The sequence below is a fragment of the Hyla sarda genome, chromosome 7 (genome assembly GCF_029499605.1).
Source record: "Hyla sarda isolate aHylSar1 chromosome 7, aHylSar1.hap1, whole genome shotgun sequence".
In the NCBI taxonomy this organism is placed as follows: domain Eukaryota; kingdom Metazoa; phylum Chordata; class Amphibia; order Anura; family Hylidae; genus Hyla; species Hyla sarda.
This window is the reverse complement of record NC_079195.1, coordinates 103,923,105-103,943,107: the sequence shown is the minus strand read 5'-3', so window position 1 is coordinate 103,943,107 and position 20,003 is coordinate 103,923,105. Positions and strand designations below refer to the sequence as shown.

At 39.4% G+C, this 20,003-nt stretch overlaps 1 protein-coding gene across 1 annotated transcript; it reads left to right on the top strand.

The window, feature by feature from the left end:
• Positions 1-1,693: 1,693 nt before the first annotated feature.
• On the top strand, positions 1,694-19,890 carry LOC130283158 (olfactory receptor 6F1-like). Its single transcript, XM_056532352.1, has 5 exons — positions 1,694-1,989; positions 2,157-2,208; positions 3,678-4,677; positions 16,494-16,553; positions 19,829-19,890. The coding sequence occupies exons 1-5, from the start codon at positions 1,694-1,696 to the stop codon at positions 19,888-19,890; spliced, it is 1,470 nt and encodes a 489-aa protein (XP_056388327.1).
• The last annotated feature ends 113 nt before the right edge of the window (positions 19,891-20,003 follow it).

Here is a 20,003-nt window from a genome sequence, read left to right as displayed (position 1 = left end):
CGCTGGATGAGTACGCCTGTACTGCGTGCTGCGTGGGGGCAGAGGTCACGTCTCCTCTGTGTAGCTGCAGATGGGGCTCAGACAGAGGGGACGCCTTCTCCTGTATCTGCGTGTATCGCACATACAGGAGAAGGCTGCGCTGTCTGCTGGGGATCTGGGACGAGTGTCTGTGGGCCCTTAATCCGGCCGGGCGGGGTCGGTCACGGACGGTAGTACTGCCTGTACCCCCCTGATGGTGGCCCTGCCCCCTAGCGAATACCGTGGTTTTTAAAATGGGTTCATTTGGGGGTTCTACCACCTTGCATAGCACATTAAAAAAAAGATGTACTTTTCAAATTTTCAACATTTTCAAAATTTCAAGTAAAATTGTTAGGTTTCTAATTAATTTAAAATGTTGATTAAAAACAAAAGAAATGCTTTCAAAATAAATTAGACATCTGAAAGTTTAAGTTTCATAAACTATTTGGTCAGAAAGTATAAATATATGCAACCTATTATGTTTTTTGCATTGTAAAAAAAAAAAAAAAAATACAAATGATATCGGCTTACTTTTACTATGTACATGAAGGACAACTTGTGACAAAAAAACAATGTCAGAATTATCGTGATTGGCAAAACGTTACCAGAGTTATTCTCTAATAAAGTCAGACATCCCCGATTTGAAAAAACAGGCCTGGCCATTCAGGGGTTTTTACTGGTTTACTTGTACTGGTCCTTAAGGTTTTAAATTTGCATAATAACACTATATAAAAGCCAAAGCTCATATAGGGGGGTATTTATCAAAGGATTTATGTGTTTTTTTTCACGTAACTTTGGTGCAATACTTTGGCGTAGTGTCTTTTTGCGCCAAAGTTTGGCGCATTTTCTCCACTGTCATTTTTACAATTTTCTCAAAATCACACGGTCCTGTGTGTGATTTTACCTTTAGTCAGTAATTCATCATTTGCGCCAATCAATCTTTGGCAAATTTTGCGCTTTTAGGTTTTTTTTTGGTGCAATTCACCGCCAAGAAATTTTGCACATGGAAAACACACATAGCAATGTCAGAAAATGTAAAGGTGTCAAAATACATCAAAAAAAATTTTTGTGAAGGCAGCGACGCCTCCAGGGCTGCGCAATACTATCCTGCGACATAGTTGTCTCTGAGGGACCTTCACCCTCCGTTGAGCCAGCATTGGACATGGCCACACAGGTTCAGGAAAGGTAAGCACTAAAGCAACAAAAAAAAAAACTACTCAAGTTGAAAATAAAATCCATTTCACATGGTGGCTATAAACCCCACAAAAGAAAATAACTCGCGTAGCTTGCTGATATACTGCAGGAGGGACTCCGAAATGGCTGCTCTACTGGGTAACATACGCGTCCTCTGTGGTGGTAAGTTCTGTGTAAAAGGCGCTGTGAACAGCTGATTTCAACATTTGAGCTAAAATTACTAACAACTTGATCCAAATGATAAATTTGGTGCATGTCCACAAAAACCAAAGTGAAATAAAAGGGTAAAAAGAAACTTTCAACAGGCAAAATTGATAAATACCCCCCCCCCCCATACTGTATAACCACCACATTATGAAGGTTAAATAGCATCATCATACTGTCATGAAAAAAAAAAAACACTATACAAAGATAAATATTGTCGTGCAGTGACTGTATAGTGGTAGAAAAACAGAACAAATCAGAACCCCAATGGGTATCGATGGAGAAGTCTGTCTTACGAGTCACCTCTTTACTGCATTTACTTTTGAAATTAGCTTTAACTAAATCTTTCTATCCCACTAACTATCCAACTATTCAAGCAGGTTTATCTAGTTGGGAGCATGCTCTTTCCTCGGGTCTCCTAAATCCAATCTCTTATCCATCTACTCCTCTGCTGGGTTTAAAGCCTCTTTTACCAAGTGTTGATTTCTCAACTTGGGTTAAAGTAGATACCATCTCCTTAAGAGATATAAGCGATGGAGACTCGCTTTTGTCTTTTCAGGAGATCAGGGATAGGTATAGTCTACCTTCAGGCGACTTCTTTAAATATTTGTAACTGAGACATCTTTTGGGATCAGTAAACTGGCCGACTTCACCATTAGCGTCAACTCATACAAATTATTTTGATCAGTATAGAAGGTATAAAAAAAAGGATTTCTTAAACATATTTCCATCTTATGCAGTTGCCCATCCAAACGCATCATTCCTTCAAGCTTAAATAGGAAGCTGATTTGGGTATAAAAATATCCGAGGAACAATGGTTATTGCTGTATAGCTTACCATTCCAACTTTCCAGATGCGCTAACCATTACGAATCCTCGCGTAAATTGATGTATAGATCATATCAAACTCCTCATTTACTTTCGCTGATGTACTTGCAACATTCGTCAATATGTTGGAAATGTGATTTGGATAGAGGCACTTTCTCATATTTGGTGGGACTGTATTTTTATTAAATTATTTTGGACAAAGATTTATGACTTCCTCCAAACAACTTTGGCAGTTGATTTTTCTTGGGGTCCAGGATTGGCATTATTATCTTTGGAACTAATCAAAGTTCCAAAATCTAGACAAACTATTATTTTTCATGTGTTAACTAATGCCCAGAATAGCATCACTCTGGAAGTCAAAACATATTCCTGAGATCTCAATTGTTATTTCCAAAACCCACCATTCCTATATAATGGAAGGAGTAATAGCAAAGCGTAACGATACAAATTATAAATTTCAGAAAGCATGGCAGGAATGGAAGTCACTTGAAAAGCAATACATTATAAGAATTATCTCTTGTAATTAAAATAGTTTTTTTTCCTCCCCCCCCCCTTTTTTTTCCTTCTTTATCTTTCTCCCTTGTTTTTATTTTTCTCCTATTTCTCTTTATCTTTCTCTTTTTATTTCACTGTACATGGGAAACATTATATATAGTGTAAACACTGAATTGAATATGATTTATATGTATTGTTATTGTAAAAACTTGAAAATATAAAAAAGAATTTAAAGTGGTAGAAAAACACTTCTACTCAGGTGCTCCACAAATCATATAAGTAAATACAGTAAAGTTAAATCTAGTGACTTAAAGGTGGTTAATGTACAGTATATTACCTAACTCTACTCCTATGAAATGCTGATCTTATATATGCCATCCGTGGCCTGCTACAGGCAGCAGAATTAAGTGACACCAATTTTCTAAATGCGCTGGGCTGCTGATGGTCTTCACCTGCTCCTGGTGTCTCATATGCCATGGGCCAAAACCAACCTGTTGCCTTTAGGAATAAGTATTCTCCAGATGTCCAGAGCCACCAAGTTGAGAAGAACATCCTTTTGCCTAGATCATATTTTTTGTGGTAGATTTTCAGCTCCATCATACTTTACACAACTTGACCATCTTCTGTGAGAAGACCACCCCTCTAGAAGACCATTTGTTTTTTGTCCTTCTATATGAGACCCCCCACCACCACTATGTTTCATAGGAGTATGTCACATGTATGACTCCCTGAACAACTTTGTCACCAAGTTATCTACATGCAACTTCTTATTCAGCCTAAGGAGAGGCTTTGCTCGAAATGTTCCTATATGATTAGATGAATGTTGTTGATGCGTGCTCGGTTTTAATCTAGTGGACAAATATAGGAAGGTGCTGACACATTTTAGACAACACTAATAAAAAATAAAAAAATGTATGTATATTTTGTGTCATTTTGCAGTCCAACCTATTTACGGAATGTGCATCAGAGAACAGAAGCTTGGCTGATGGGCTCCTGCTCCTTGGATTGACTAATGAAAGGGACATAAGCATCATACTCTTTTTATTCTTTTTGATGATCTATATGGTAACCCTGTCGGGAAACATAACCTTAATTTCACTCACTAGAACTGACACCAATTTAAGAACGCCTATGTATTTTTTTCTAACTAACTTCTCTTTCCTAGAGATAGGGTATACAGCAGTCACTGTACCTAGAATGCTCTTCGATCTTTTGTCTGGAAACAAGACTATATCTTTTGAGAGTTGCCTCACTCAGATGTATTTCTTTTTTCTCTTTGGCACCACAGAATTCTTTATTCTGGCTCTAATGGGATTTGACCGCTACCTGGCCATCTGCCATCCACTTCATTATCCCAACATCATGAACAAACGATTCTGCTACCAGCTAGTTTTTGGATCTTGGATAAGTGGATGTATGGTCCCAACTGTACCCACAATTGTACTCTCTCGAAAGCCATTTTGTGGGCCGAAAATCATCAATCATTTTTTTTGTGATGTTGGACCTCTGGTGAAGCTCTCATCCCCTAACACACTCTTCTTAGATATTTTTGTCTTTATGATCTCTGCTGTTGTAGTCCTTGGTTCTTTACTGCTTGTTACAGTTTCTTATGTCTTCATCATATCTGCCATTTTACGAATATCTTCATCTTCTGGACGACGCAAAGCTTTCTCAACCTGTGCTTCCCATTTTTCAGTTGTAATAATTTTCTTTGGTACTGTGATATTCATGTACATCCGACCTTCCTCTGGAGAAGATTTTGAGATGGACAAGGCTATATCCATCTTTTACTCTGTTGTTACACCTGCATTGAATCCTCTTATTTACAGTTTAAGAAATAATGAGGTAAAAAAGGCTTTGAGAAAAGCTTTTCAAAGACATAGAAACTCCTGGAAAGAATTGGGAGTTCTATATTCCATCAAGTTGAAGTCACATCCCAGTTTGCATTAACCCCTTAAGGACTCAGGGTTTTTCAGTTTTTGCACTTTCGTTTTTTCCTCCTTACCTTTTAAAAATCATAACCCTTTCAATTTTCCACCTAAAAATCCATATTATGGCTTCTTTTTTGGCTTCACCAATTCTACTCTGCAGTGACATTAGTCATTTTACCCAAAAATTCACGGCAAAACGGAAAAAAAAATCATTGTGCGACAAAATCGAAGAAAAAACACCATTTTGTAACTTTTGCGGGCTTCCGTTTCTACGCAGTGCATATTTCGGTAAAATTACACATTATCATTATTCTGTAGGTCCATACGGTTAAAATGATACCCTACTTATATAGGTTTGATTTTGTCGCACTTCTGGAAAAAATCATAACTACATGCAGGAAAATTTATACGTTTAAAAATGTCATCTTCTGACCCCTATAACTTTTTTATTTTTCCACGTACAGGGCGGTATGTGGACTCATTTTTTGCGCTGAAGTTTTTATCGGTAGGATTTTTGTTTTGATCGGACTTTTTGATCACTTTTTATTCATTTTTTAATGGTATAAAAAGTGACCAAAAAGACGCTTTTTTTAACTTTGGAATTTTTTGCGCGTACGCCATTGACAGTGCGGCTTAATTAATTATATATTTGTATAGTTCGGACATTTACGCATGCGGCGATACCACATATGTTTATTTATTTTATTTTTTTTAAACTGTTTTATTTTTTTATGGGAAAAGGGGGGTGATTCAAACTTTTATTAGGGAAGGGGTTAAATGACCTTTATTAACACTTTTTTTTGCAGTGTTATAGGTCTTATAGGTCAAAGCTGACCACTGCTTCTAAAGTGAAAGTGAAAGTGACCCGGCTGCTCAGTCGGGCTGTTCGGGACCGCCATGATTTCACCGCGGCGGTCCCGAACAGCCCAACTGAGCAGCCGGGTCACTTTCACTTTCACTTTAGAAGCAGCGGTCAGCTTTGACCGCCGCTTCTAAAGGGTTAATACCGCACATCGCCGCGATCAGCGATGTGTGGTATTAGCCGCGGGTCCCGGCCGTTGATGAGTGCTGGGACCGACGCTATATGATGCGGGATCGCGGCGCAATCACGCTTCATATCGTGGGAGCCGGCGCAGGACGTAAATATATGTCCTGCGTCGTTAAGGGGTTAAACCCTTAGACATTATAAGACCTCATTTACACAGTACAGGTTGAAGGGGTACTCCGGCCCTAATACATCTTATCCCCTATCCAAAGGATAGGGGATAAGATGTCTGGTCACGGGGGTCCCGCCGCTGGAGACCCTTTCAATCTGTCATTGCGTACCCACCTTTGTGATCTCTCTGCCCCGTGTGACATCACACTCTGCCCCCTCAATGCAAGTCTGTGGGTGGGGCGTGATGGCCGTCACGCCCCCTCCCATAGACTTGCATTGAGGGGGACTATAACATGCAGTACATTGATTCAATACACTGATCAATGCCATTGCATTGCAATGCATTGATCAGTGTAATTAGCGGTTGATTGCTCAAGCCTGGATTTCAGGCTTGGAGCAATCAATTGCCGATCGGACATGCAGGAGGCACCCTCCTGATGCACCCTAGCTGATTGGGACATCACAATTTTACCGCGATGGGCTCGATCAGCCCGACTGAGCTGCTGAGAATCTTTCACTTTAGACGCTACGATCAACTTTGATCGCTGCATCTAAAGAGTTAATGCCAGACATCTGCCTGAACGTCGATAGCAGCCGAGACCGTGTGGGTATGATGCGAGCTCTTGAGCTCGCTTCATAACCCTCCTGTGCCACAGCATTATTTAGAAACGGTGTCATACGGCAAGGGGTTAAATTAACATTATATTTTAATAGTTTAGACATTTAAAGGGGTTATCCACCATAAGGTGATTTTAGTACGTACCTGGCAGATAGTAATGGACATGCTTAGGAAGGATCTGCGCTTGTCTTGGGGCTAAATGGCTATGTTGTGAGATTACCTTAACACTGTGGCTAGCTGTTTGTGAACTAGTATTTCCTGTTTGGCTTTTCTTTTTTTTTACTACAAATCCCCCAACTCCATTTTCCTCCCTCCCACACATCATCCACCCCACCTATTGAAATATAAATGAGCTGCATCTATTCAAAGACCTGTGGTTTTCAATCAGGGTACCTACAGCTGTTTCAGGTTGATCTCTCTCCCACCAAGCGATTGCTCCACCCATTGAAGCAGACAGGCTCCCTGTCATCAGCTGACTAGTGAGTCAGGTCTCGTCCGCATTGCAATCTGGGAAAAATCTGAGACAAGAGTCATTTTGTATGCTGTTAAAGATAAATATTGGAGTGAAAATCACAGAAGAATTGTGAGAAAACGTCACACACTGGTACAGACACTATATTATGAAACTTTACATCCCCTGTAGCATGGTCAAATAAAAAAAAATCCTGGAATACCCCTTTAAGATAGGGGTGATATCACACATGTTTCTGTTTTTGTTTTTACATAATTTTATTTAAAAAATAGCACTATTACATGCTGTGCTACAGCAATGCTGTGCTACAGCAATGATCAGTGTTATCGGCGCGCCATTCCTACTGGCTGCCATGGCTTTACGCAGCGTTGGAGCACTGATTAAATGGCGAGGAGGCAAGTAAGGGCCCTCCTGCTGTCCTCTCAGCTGATTGGTACCCAGCGATTTCACCGCAGGTTTCTCTATCAGCTCCACTGAGTTATCAGCATCTGTTTATTTCTGTTTTAGATGCCACAATCAACTTTGATCACAGCGTCTAAAAGGTTAATGCCAGACATCTGTCCAAACAACGATGTCCGGCATTAGCCGTGGGTCCTGGCCACTCATGGCGACCGGGACCTGCTGGGTATAAAGCACGCTCAGCTCTTGAGTCCTCTTCATATAATGGGAGCAGGATTAGGTCATACAGGTACGCTCGATGTCCTTAACCCATTCATGACCCAGCTTGTTTTGGCTTTCATGACCCAGTCCGTTTTTTCAAATCTGACATGTGTCTCTTTAAGTGGTAATAACTTTGCACTGCTTTTACCTGCCAAAGTGATTCAGAGATTATTTTCTCGAGACATATTGTACTTTATATTAGTGGCAAATTTTTGTTAATACGTGAAGCAATTTTTGTGAAAAACTGAAAAATGTGAAAAATTTTCATTTCCATGTTTGAAACGAGAGAAATAGAGAAATAGTCATGCCAAATAAATTTAGTTATTAATTCACATCCACAACATGTCTACTTTATGCTGGCATCATTTTTTAAACATTCTTTTACTTTTTACGACATTAGAAGGCTTATATAATTATGAGCATTTTTTAAAAAGTTTTTACAAAAGTTCAAAATCACATTTTTTGGGGGGAACAATAACATTTTGAATATATATGTGTGTGTGTGTGTATATATATATATATATATATATATATATATATATATATCTTACATATATATATATATATATATATATATATATACACGTGTATATATATATATATATATATATATATATATATATATATATAAATATGTATATATATACACGGTACGGACCAAAAGTTTGGACACACCTTCTCATTCAGAGTTTTCTTTATTTTCATGACTATGAAAATTGTAGATTCACATTGAAGGCATCAAAACTATGAATTAACACATGTGGAATTATATACATAACAAAAAAGTGTGAAACAACTGAAAATATGTCATATTCTAGGTTCTTCAAAGTAGCCACCTTTTGCTTTGATTACTGCTTTGCGCACTCTTGCCATTCTCTTCTTGAGCTTCAAGAGGTAGTCACCTGAAATGGTCTTCACTTCACAGGTGTGCTGGTGTGGAGGAGGAGGTGTGATGGTGTGGGGGTGCTTTGCTGGTGACACTGTTGGGGATTTATTCAAAATTGAAGGCATACTGAACCAGCATGGCTACCACAGCATCTTGCAGCGGCATGCTATTCCTTCCGGTTTGCGTTTAGTTGGACCATGATTTATTTTTCAACAGGACAATGACCCCAAACATACCTCCATGCTGTGTAAGGGCTATATGACCAAGAAGGAGAGTGATGTGGTGCTGCGCCAGATGACCTGGTCACCACAGTCACCGGACCTGAACCCAATCGAGATGGTTTGGGGTGAGCTGGACCCCAGAGTGAAGGGAAAAAGGGCCAACAAGTGCTAAGCATCTCTGGGAACTCCTTCAAGACTTTTGGAAGACCATTTCAGGTGACTACCTCTTGATGCTTATCAAGAGAATGCCAAGAGTGTGCAAAGCAGTAATCAAAGCAAAAGGTGGCTAGAACCTAGAATATGACATATTTTCACACTTTTTTGTTATGTCTATAATTCCACATGTGTTAATTCATAGTTTTGATGCCTTCAGTGCGAATCTACAATTTTCATAAATAAAGAAAACTCTGAATGAGAAGGTGTGTCCAAACTTTTGGTCTGTACTGTATGTATATGTATATATATATATATATATATATATATATATATATATACACAAACACGTGTGTATATATATATATATATAAATATATATATATATATATATATATATATATATATATGTATATACACACACACACGTGTGTGTGTATATACATATATATATTTATTTTTTACTTCTGTACAACAGCTAGTGTCTAGTGCACAAAACGTGCAGTAACAGGTTTAGGACACTAGGGAGAGCTGTTGTACAACTAAACTGCTCCTTTAAAAAAAAAATAGGAAAATTGAAACTAAAGCATGCCGGTGGGCACAGCGTCGGCAGTTCGGGATGGGTAAGGGACACTGGGGGAAGGGGGACAGGTAAGAGACACTGGGGTCTCCTAGCAGAGCAGTGTGTGTGTCCCGATCCCCGTGATTGGGACACACACACTGCGCTGCTCAGGATTTTTCTGTGCGAAATGCTGCCATCAGCTAGTCAGATTTAAAGAAAAGTGTTAGAGGGGTCAGAATAGGACAATTTTAAGCATACTTATTTTCTAACAAAAGTTATAATAAGAGATGAGTGAACTTACAGTAAATTCGATTCGTCACAAACTTCTCGGCTCGGCAGTTGATGATTGATACTGCATAAATTAGTTCAGCTTTCAGGTGCTCCGGTGGGCTGGAAAAGGTGGATACAGTCCTAGGAGAGAGTCTCTTAGGACTGTATCCACCTTTTCCAGCCAACCGGAGCACCTGAAAGCTGAACTAATTTATGCAGGATAAGTCATTAACTGCCGAGAAGCTCGTGAAGAATCGAATTTACTGTAAGTTTGCTCATCTCTAGTTATAATCTTCTTGAAAGTAGTAAAATAAAACAAAAACTATTTAAACAACCCCCTCATCCCCCCCCCCCCAAGAAAAAAAAGTAGCAAATTGTCATTTATTCTTGCATTATTGCTGTAAATTTTGTGCTTATAAATTAACCAACCAGGGGTGGGGCTTGTAGCCTGTCTCCCCCCTCCCATTGTATGTGTTCTCAGTTCACACTGGAGATAACTGGGGAGCAATCTGCAAGTCAGACCTAAGACTGCTGTAATTTGGTTCCTGGTTTTATTTATCTGGCCAGGTAGGTTAGTTGATAGGTCCCGAATCACTTGAGAAACCTTGGCGTGGTGTGCGGGCTCAGGTGTGTCCTTCATGTAAGGATATACTGGCTAATGTCTCAATTTTATATCAGTTTTGAGGGTTAGCTAATGTCATTGTTTACATCTGCCACAGGAGTGAATCCATATTGTGATCCATAGGTGCGGGTTCTCCCCTCCAATGTAGGTGCACAACTGCACTTGGGGTTGTGCATCTTGTATCACCTTAGATCATGCTAATATAATAAAATAATTAAGGTCATTACAAAATACAATTGAAACAATCTCTCATATGGCCCTGTAGGAAAACTCAAAATCACAAAAATGAAAATGTCCTTGGTCATTCAGACCAAAACAGGCTGTGTCATTAATAGGTGAAAGGGGTTGTCCAGTTAAATATTGTATTTACCTATATGCCCAGACTGCATAATAAAACAAGAAAACCTTACCTACCTCGCTTGTAGTCTCCAGTATGGGCACTCGGTTTGTGCAACCACAGCATTTCACGCAGCTGCAATGCCACATCGCATTGCCGCTCAGTCAATCACTGACTGCAGCGATGCCAAACCTCTGATTTCCTTTGCAGTGGTGCCTGCGGCTCTGTGAAGCACTGGGGTGGCTCAAACCAGATGCCCATGCTTGAGGCTACTAGAGAGCAAAGCATGTACGTAGAAGTTTTTTAAATTTTATTATGCAGTCTGGGCACCTAGGTTGAATACAGCTTTTCACTGGGTAACCCCTTTTGGGGTTTAAAGGGGTACTCCGGCGCTTAGACATCTTATCCCTTATCCAAAGAATAGGGGATAAGATGCCTGATCGCTGGGGTCCCGCCGCTGGGGTCCCCCGTGATCTTGCATGCAGCACCCCAGTTAAAATCAGTCCCCGGAGCATGTTCGCTCCGCGTCTGATTACCAGCGACCACGGGGCTGGCAGCGTGTGATGTCATGCTCCGCCCCGGTGTTACATCAGGCTCCGCCCCTCAATGCAAGCCTATGGGAGGGGGCGTGACAGCTGTGGAACCCCCGCAATCAGGCATCTTATCTAAGATGTCTAAGCGCCGGAGTACCCCTTTAAGGAAGTTTATCTGGACATTTTGGTGCTAGATGTGAAAAAACTTAGCTGGATCACTTGTTGGAGCTGCTGCACTTTCAGCTGATTCGTTCACTAGCCCGGAGGAACTTGCTTGTTTGTTATGTTTCTTAAAATGCATTGACATTGGGCTTTTATACAGAAAATATGACATAAACTGTACATATTTGCTATTACTACAATGTCAATGATATGTAGAAAATCATTAAATCATTTAATGCATGCCGTAAGAGAGAGGCTTAAATTTATGATGGGGGTTATTACTATAGGGAGATATAACCCCTTAAGGAGGAAGGGATTTTTCATTTTTGTATAGTTTTTTCCTCCTCGCCTTTTAATAGCCATAACACTTTCAATTTTTCACTTATAGACCCATATAAGGGCTCATTTTTGGAGCGAGCAATTGCACTTTGAAATTACATCACTTATTTTACCACAAAATTTACGGTAAAACAAAATGTATTTACCCAAATTTGCACTTTTTAAAAATGTTTGGAGGTTTTCGTTTCTACGCAGTGCACTTTTCGGTAAAATGACACATTATCTTTATTTTGTAGCTCCATAAAATAATAAGAATATCGAAATGATATATGTTTTATTTTATTTTACTACTTTTTTAAAAAATTATTACTTTTTGTCCAAAAATGAGAATGCTAAAAAATAGTCCTCTTTTGACCCCAAAAAACACTTTTATCTTTATGTATACAGGGCTCTATGAGGGCAAATTTTTTGTGCTGTGATCTGTAGTGTTTATCAGAATTATTTTGATTTGATGTGATGTTTTGATCAATTTTTTTAAATTTCCACACAAAAAGTAAGGTAATAACAACAGAAGGAACTAGGGGCACAAAGACCCCAACAACAGAGTAGTAGTCACAAAGTCACTTACATAGTAAACCTAATGAAGACTTTAGCACCCTGTGGATAGACAACCTACTACTATAGATTGTTAAAATAATCAGAACCTCACAACAGTCCCGCTTCCTCTAAGCCCATCTCCTCACATTCTTACCATTTCTTTTAACTTCTTATAAAAGAGATCCCACGCCATGTGTCTGTGCAGTGAAGACTTAGATATCCCCAGTCTATCCAGCAATAGTTGCTTCATGGTGCAGATATGTATGAGGAAGGTGAAAATTTCGTCCACAACTATAGCAGTTCAGGTGACCGACAAAATATGGAAGATTATGATGAGGCTTGAGTATGACAATGATTTCAAACCCTAGGATAGCAGGGCAATCTCAGGGCCCCAAGGCACAGGGTCATCAATCAACCAAAAGAAAGGTTGGATCACGTTTAAAAAATTTGTTTTCTGGTATATGAAATGTCCAAAAATATGCATTATATATTAATAGTTAGGAAATGTATGCATGTGGCGGTACCACGTGTTTATTTTTGTTTATGTAATTTTATTTAAAAAATTGGGAAATCTGGGGTGATTCAAACTTTTGTTAGGGAAGGGGCTTATTTGCATTTATAAACTTTCTTTTTTTTTTCCATTTTATTCACTATTATTTTAGCCCCATAGGAGACTATTACACGCAATCTTTCGATTGCATACACTGAACAATGCTGTACTATAGCACAGCATTGATCAGTGTTATTGGTTATTGGCGCTCCCTTAGTGCAAGCTGCTAAGGCTGCCTGCACTATTGGATGATTGTTCAGACAAGCCAGAGGCAGGTAGGGACCCTCCCCCTGAGCTAATAAGGACACCACGGTTTCGCCCCTGAGCTAACTGGCAATGGTAGTTAACACATTTAGATGCTGCAATCAAAGTTGATGCTGGACATCACCCTGATTGATGATGTCCTGGGTTAGCAATGGGTCAAACTGCCATGACCTCCTGTGAGATCATCTCCTGAGCACACTTCATAGTCTGGTAGCGGGTGCAGGGTGTACATTAAAGGGGAACTCCGGTGGAATTTTTTTTAAATTTCAAATAAACTGGTGCAAGAAAGTAAAACATATTTGTAAATCACTTCTATTTAAAAAACTAAACCCTTCTAGTACTTATCAGCTGCTGTATACTACAAATATACTACAGAGAAATTTGTGATGTTTTTTCCAGCCTGACAACAGTGCTCTCTGCTGACACCTCTGTCCCTGTCAGGAACTGTCCAGAGCAGGAGAGGTTTTATTTGGGGATAGGATTCTAATCTGGACAGTTCCTGACATGGACAGAGGTGTCAGCAGAGAGCATTGTTGTCAGACAGAAAAGAAATTCACAAATTTCTCTGTTTCATACAGCAGCTAATAAACACTTGAAGGATTAAGATTTTTTTAATAGAAGTCATTTACAAATCTGTTTAACTTTCTGGCACCAGTTGATTTGAAAACATTTGTTTTCTACTTGTTTCCACCAGAGTTCCCTTTTAACGCTCTGAGTCCTTGGTGCTCTGTATTCTATTAAGTCAGACAACCATGCCCAATGTAAACCAGAATCCTTGATGTTTGGTATAAGGAGAGGTCGTTCAGGGTATAATAAATTCACTTGATCCAATTCTAAAATATCAGTAAAAGTTGTGAAATCAGAAATGAGCCACTTGGAATTTCTCTCTATGGATTTATGTAGCAAAAAATCATGTCCAGAAAAATTCATCTTCTCACTAGAGACCATTTTATAATATCTCTTTCAGGAAAACGGCTCATTATATGGTAAACAAGCTGCATTGTTTTTGTTATATTATTCCACTGGAGACTTTACCATTGGGAAATAACAAAGGATTGTGCTTGGGATCTCAGGCTCACATTACAGACCTGAAGGCTAAGAATATTTCACTGACAGAAAATTACGCATTTAGATGAACAACTATTTTAGTTTTATATTTACAATTAAACAAAGAGATAGGAATAATAAAAAATTAAATAAAACTATAGAAATCAAGCCACAAAAACTGGGTGTTGCACCAGTTTGGAATGCCCTGATATATAGTAACTGAGCAATTATATAGAATATGAAGTAAAGATCACATTGACTGTAAAATATAAAAATTATTGCTTTTAACATTGAAAAATATCTTAATATCTTTCTGGTTAAACTTTTGTTTACTAATTAATTGTAATCACTGCAAGTTTAATATTTTTGGAATTACAAAAAAGTATATTGCTCAAATAGAATAAAAACTAGAAGATAGAGCAGAACTCAAAGGCTAGTTATTGATGATAATTAGATTGAATAGCAATGGATACATTGCAGAAGTGGATACAGGAGTTGATAAAATACTGGAAAAATAACATCATGTTTTAAATAATATACCAGGGAAAATTAAAATGAAGTGGTTACACTGTGACTTTTTGTGACATTAGGGGCGATCTGATCACAATGCACAATGTACAAATGCAGTCATGGCCATAAATGTTGGCACCCATGAAAATTTTTCTAGAAAATGAAGTATTTCTCACAGAAAAGGATTGCAATAACACATGTTTTGCTACACACATGTTTTTTTCCCTTTATGTGTATTAAAACTACATCAGAAAAAGAGAGGGGAAAAAGCAAATTGTACATTATGTCACACCAAACTCCAAAGATGGGCTGGACAAAATTATTGGTACCCTTTCAAAATTGTGGAAAAATAAGATTGTTTCAAGCATGTGATGCTCCTTTAAACTCACCTGGGGCAAGCAACAGGTGTGGGCAAAATAAAAATCACACCTGAAAGCAGATAAAAAGGAGAGAAGTTTACTTAGTCTTTGAATTGTGTGTCTGTGTGTGCCAGACATGGGCAACAGAAAGAGGAGAACAGAACTGTCTGAGGACTTGAGAACCAAAATTGTGGAAAAATATCAACAATCTTAAGGTTACAAGTCCATCTCCAGAGATCTAGATTTGCCTTTGTCCACAGTGTGCAACATTATCAAGAAGTTTGCAACCCATGGCACTGTAGCTAATCTCCCTGGACGTGGACGGACCAGAAAAATTGATGAAAGGTGTCAACTCAGGATAGTCCAGATGATAGATAAACAGCCCCAAACAAGTTCAAAATATATTCAAGCTTTCCTGCAGGCTCAGGGAGCATCAGTGTCAGCGCAAACTATCCATCGACATTTAAATGAAATGAAATGCTATGGCAGGAGACCCAGGAGGACCCCACTGCTGACACAGACATAAAAAAGCAAGACTACATTTTTCCAAAATGAGCTTGAGTAAGCAAAAATCCTTTTGGGAAAATATCTTGTGGACAGATGAGACCAAGATAGAGCTTTTTGGTAAACCACATCATTCTACTGTTTACCGAAAATGGAATGAGGCCTACAAAGAAAAGAACACAGTACCTACAGTGAAATATGGTGGAGGTTCAATGATGTTTTGGAGTTGTTTTGCTGCCTCTGGCACTTGGTGCCTTGAATATGTGCAAGGCATCATGAAATCTGAGGATTACCAACGGATTTTGGGTCGCACTGTACAGCCCAGTGTCAGAAAGCTGGGTTTGCATCTGAGGTCTTGTGTCTTCCAGCAGGACAATGACCCCCCAAACATACATCAAAAAGCACCCAGAAATGGATGGTACTAAAGCACTAAGGAGTTCTGAAGTGGCCAACAATGAGTCCAGATCTAAATCCCATTGAACACCTGGGGAGAGATCTTAAAATTGCTGTTGGGAAAAGGCGCCCTTCCAATAAGAGAAACCTGGAGCAGTTTGCAAAGGAAGAGTGGTCCAATATTCCGACTGAGAGGTGTAAGAAGCTTATTGATGGTTATAGGAAGCGACTGATTTCCGTTATTTTTTCCAAAGAGTGTAAAACCAAATATTAAGTTAAGGATGCCAATAATTTTGTCCAGACCAATTTTGGAGTTTGGTGTGACATTATGTCCAATTTGCTTTTTTCCTCCCTTTTTTGGTGTAGTTCCAATACACACAATAAACAGGGAATAAACATATGTATAGCAAAACATGTGTTACTGTAATCCTTTTCTGTGAGAAATACGTAAATTTCTAGAAACATTTCAGGGGTGCCAACATTCATGGCCATGACTGTATATGAATGGACAGTACAGCGATCTTTCTAATGATCTTTTCATACATAGACAATGCCCCTTTGTCATGGTTCCTGGCCTATGTAATGATCGTTTTTGTGTTTTTATATCCTGGGGTCTGTTCAGACATTGGTTTTTATGTCTAAGCAGTTCTTGTTCTAATTCTTCCTAGCCTTGGAAGAGTTAAGGTTCTCATCCTATTGCAGCTCGGGTGTGGCTTTAACAAGTCAAGGTAAGCCCCCATTCCAGAGTACCTGTACGTCCTGAGTCCCGTTACTGGGATTTAAAGCGTTCTAACGAGCAGAGAATGCTTCAAGCTGCTTTTAGCAGCCGGAACCCGGGGTTAATGGGTTAATGCAGGGCACCACTGATTACGCCGATGCCTGGCATTAACCCTTTAGATGTCACGAAGTTGAACACGGCATCTAAAGTGAAAGTAAAACTATCCAGGCAGCTCAACAGAGCTGATCGGCACTATCGGGACAGAATCGCGATGACCCGATCAGCTTACTGGGCTGCTCAGCAACTAGAGCAGCAGAGCGCCGAGAACACTGATCAATGCTATGTTATGACATAGTATTGATCAGTGTATGCAATCAAAAGATTGCATGGTACAGCTAAACTGCACGGTCGATGGTGTACACGTAAAAAAACCACAAAAGTTCAAAATTGTGTATTTATGGTCACTTCATATACCATACAAATATTAATAAAAAGCGATCAAAAAGTCCCATCAAAACAAAAATGGTACCGATAAAAACTACAGACCACAGTGCAAAAAACTAGCCCTCATATAGCCCCATACGCGGAAAAATAAAAAGTTATAAGGGTCAGAAGATGACAATTTTAAATATACTAATTTTGGTGCATGAAGTTATAATTTTTTAAAATAGTAAAATAAATAAATAAAACCTACATAAATTGGGTATCATTGTAACCGTATGGACCTACAGAATAAAGATAAGGTGTAATTTTTACCAAAAAGTGCACTGTGTAGAAACAGAAGCCCTAAAAAGTTACAAAATTGCTTTTTTTTCATTTCACCCCACAAATATTTTTTTGTAATTTTTTTTATCAATTTTTATTGAGAATTTTTTTAAATAAACAAGTTACACGTATAACATAACATAATACATGTAAAGTTGTGTCCTTACATTTCTGTCAGATAGTAAATTGGCAGGAACATAGATTCAAAGGACATAGAACAATAGAACTAAACAGGTGGATAATAGTCAACTTCAGCCAATCAAAGAATGAAAGATCATGTTCATGGAATTGCTAATAAAGTGAGATACAGAGAATAATACACTGGTCCTTATCTGTGTACAGTATGATATACACTTATTCGCTACGTCCACACATCAATTCTTGCGCATAGAAGGGCGGAGGGGAGGGAATTAGGGTGGAGGGGAGGGGGGAGGAAGGGAAAGGGAGAGGGGGGAAAAGGTAGAAGAAAGTGATATCGCTAGGTATACAATACAGAGATAGTTTTGTGTAGTACTTTGAATATATCTGAGTCCATGGGTTTCTGCACCACAACTAGTAAATGAGGACTAGTAACAGCTCGGTTCAAGTGTCGCATATTTAGAGGAAGACCAAGGGAGCCAGTTAGAATGGAACTTATGATACGAGCCTGAGCGCAATGCAATAATCCTCTCAGCAGCTCTCCATGTCGCCTCCAATATATTTCTTTTTAATTCTCTATCTCACATGCGGAATGGATAAAATTTGTAAAAAATTAGGGATTGTGTGTATGTAGAATATATGGGTTGTAAGCCTTACAAGGTGCTCGCTAGAAACAGAAAAGTGCAGTCGTGTGTGCCCAGCCCTGAGGCAGTAAGTGAATGTAAGAAGTGCCTAACTTGTGAGTATTTATAAAAGTCATTGTGAGGAATGGAAAAGGAATCATGTAAGTGTTGAATTGGCGCTATGGCGCCTGAAGAATAAAGGTGTCTGACATGTGTGAGGCTTTTGACTATCCATGAACGACTATCCAGCTGCGGAACCGTAGATTGGATCACAGTGAGTGGCAGGGTTTGTATGTTCGGGGATTGCGTGGAAGGTATTATAGAGAGGTATTTGATCCATGCTGTATAAGAGGCCTTAATGATGGGGTTGGAAGTAGGGAGGGACAGTGGCTTCCAAAAAGGTAATAAAAGGACATCTCTGTTCGGGTATGAAAGCTTCCATAGCTTTTTCAATGTGCACCCATGGAAGTGTAAGATCAGCTTTCCAAAAACTCTGTAGGAGTCCAACTAAAGTAGCAATGTAGTACCCATGTAGATCCGGGGCTCCCATTCCACCCACCGCCCTAGCCTTGGTTAAAAGGGACGCTGCCACCCTCGGTTTATTTTTCGCCCACACAAATTGGGAGAGAATGCATCTGGCTTTATCAAAATAAGGTTGAGGGATAGGTAGTGTACAGAACAGATACAGAAAGCGAGGCAGAAGAAACATTTTTTACATACCAACTCGGCCTGTCCAAGAGATGTCAAACCCAGTCAGCCTCTGTGCTTCCTCTGCGATGGTTTTTAAAAAGGGTTCATAGTTGTGAGAATAGAGTTGTTTATGTGGATAAGACAGTTTGATAACCAAGTAGTGGGTTTTCCAATCAAATGGATGAAGAGTCTTTAAGTGGGCTACCGTGTTAGAATCTAAGTGTGGAGGGAGGGCTTGTGTTTTTGTAGTGTTCAAATGGTAGTAAGAGAGGGAACCACAGTGAGATATAATATCTAAGGCGACACAGACAGAAGACGAAGGGTTGGTAAGAACTAGGATTATGTCTTCTGCGTAAAGGGAAATGAGGTGTTGCTGGCCTTCTATAGAAATACCAGAGACTTGAGGGGCTAAAAGAAGGACTTGAGCAAGGGGCTCCAGACAGAGGATGAAGCCGTTGTACCGTTTGTTATCATAAATTCCTCCGACAGTGCTCCATTAGCAACAATTCATGCTTAAGGCAAGGTGTATAAGGAGGCGATAGCGATAAGAATGGCTCCATCAAACCCCATGGACCGAGACGGCATATGACCAGCAAAGCCGGTCGAATGCCTTCTCAGCATCGAGGGTCAGTGCCAAGGCAGGAATGTTGTGAACCTCAAAACTATGTACAGTAAAAGATGTCTAGTGTTATCCGAGGCCTGATGACCAGCAATAAATTCAGCCTGGTCAGCATGTACCAGGCTAGGTAACACTGTGGCAAGACGTGTGGCCATTACCTTCGCAAATATTGTGAGGTCTTGGTTCAGGAGGGAAATAGGTCTATAGTTTTGGGGGGGCCATGGGGGAATTGCCTGGTTTCTGCAAAGTTACCATGACAGCTTGCAAATTTTCATTGGGAAAACCACCTATTCCCATATCAAATTGGCAAAAATCATGTAAATATGAGGAGAACGTGTCACAAAATGTACGATAATACAGATTCATAAACCCATCAGGGCCAGGGGCTTTTTGAGATGGGGAAGATTTGATCACCTTAATGATTTCCCTTAATGTGATATCTGCATTTAGGTTACCTAGCTAGTCTGCGTCAAACCTCGGAAGGTGAACAGAAGAAAGGAAAGATTGAATAGTAGTGGAAAGATCAGGAGGTGTAGGGGTAGATAGATGGAGGTTATAAAGGGAAGAGTAGAAAGACTGAAAGCCATCCATAATGTCCTTAGGGGTATAAAGTGTAGCCCAAGTA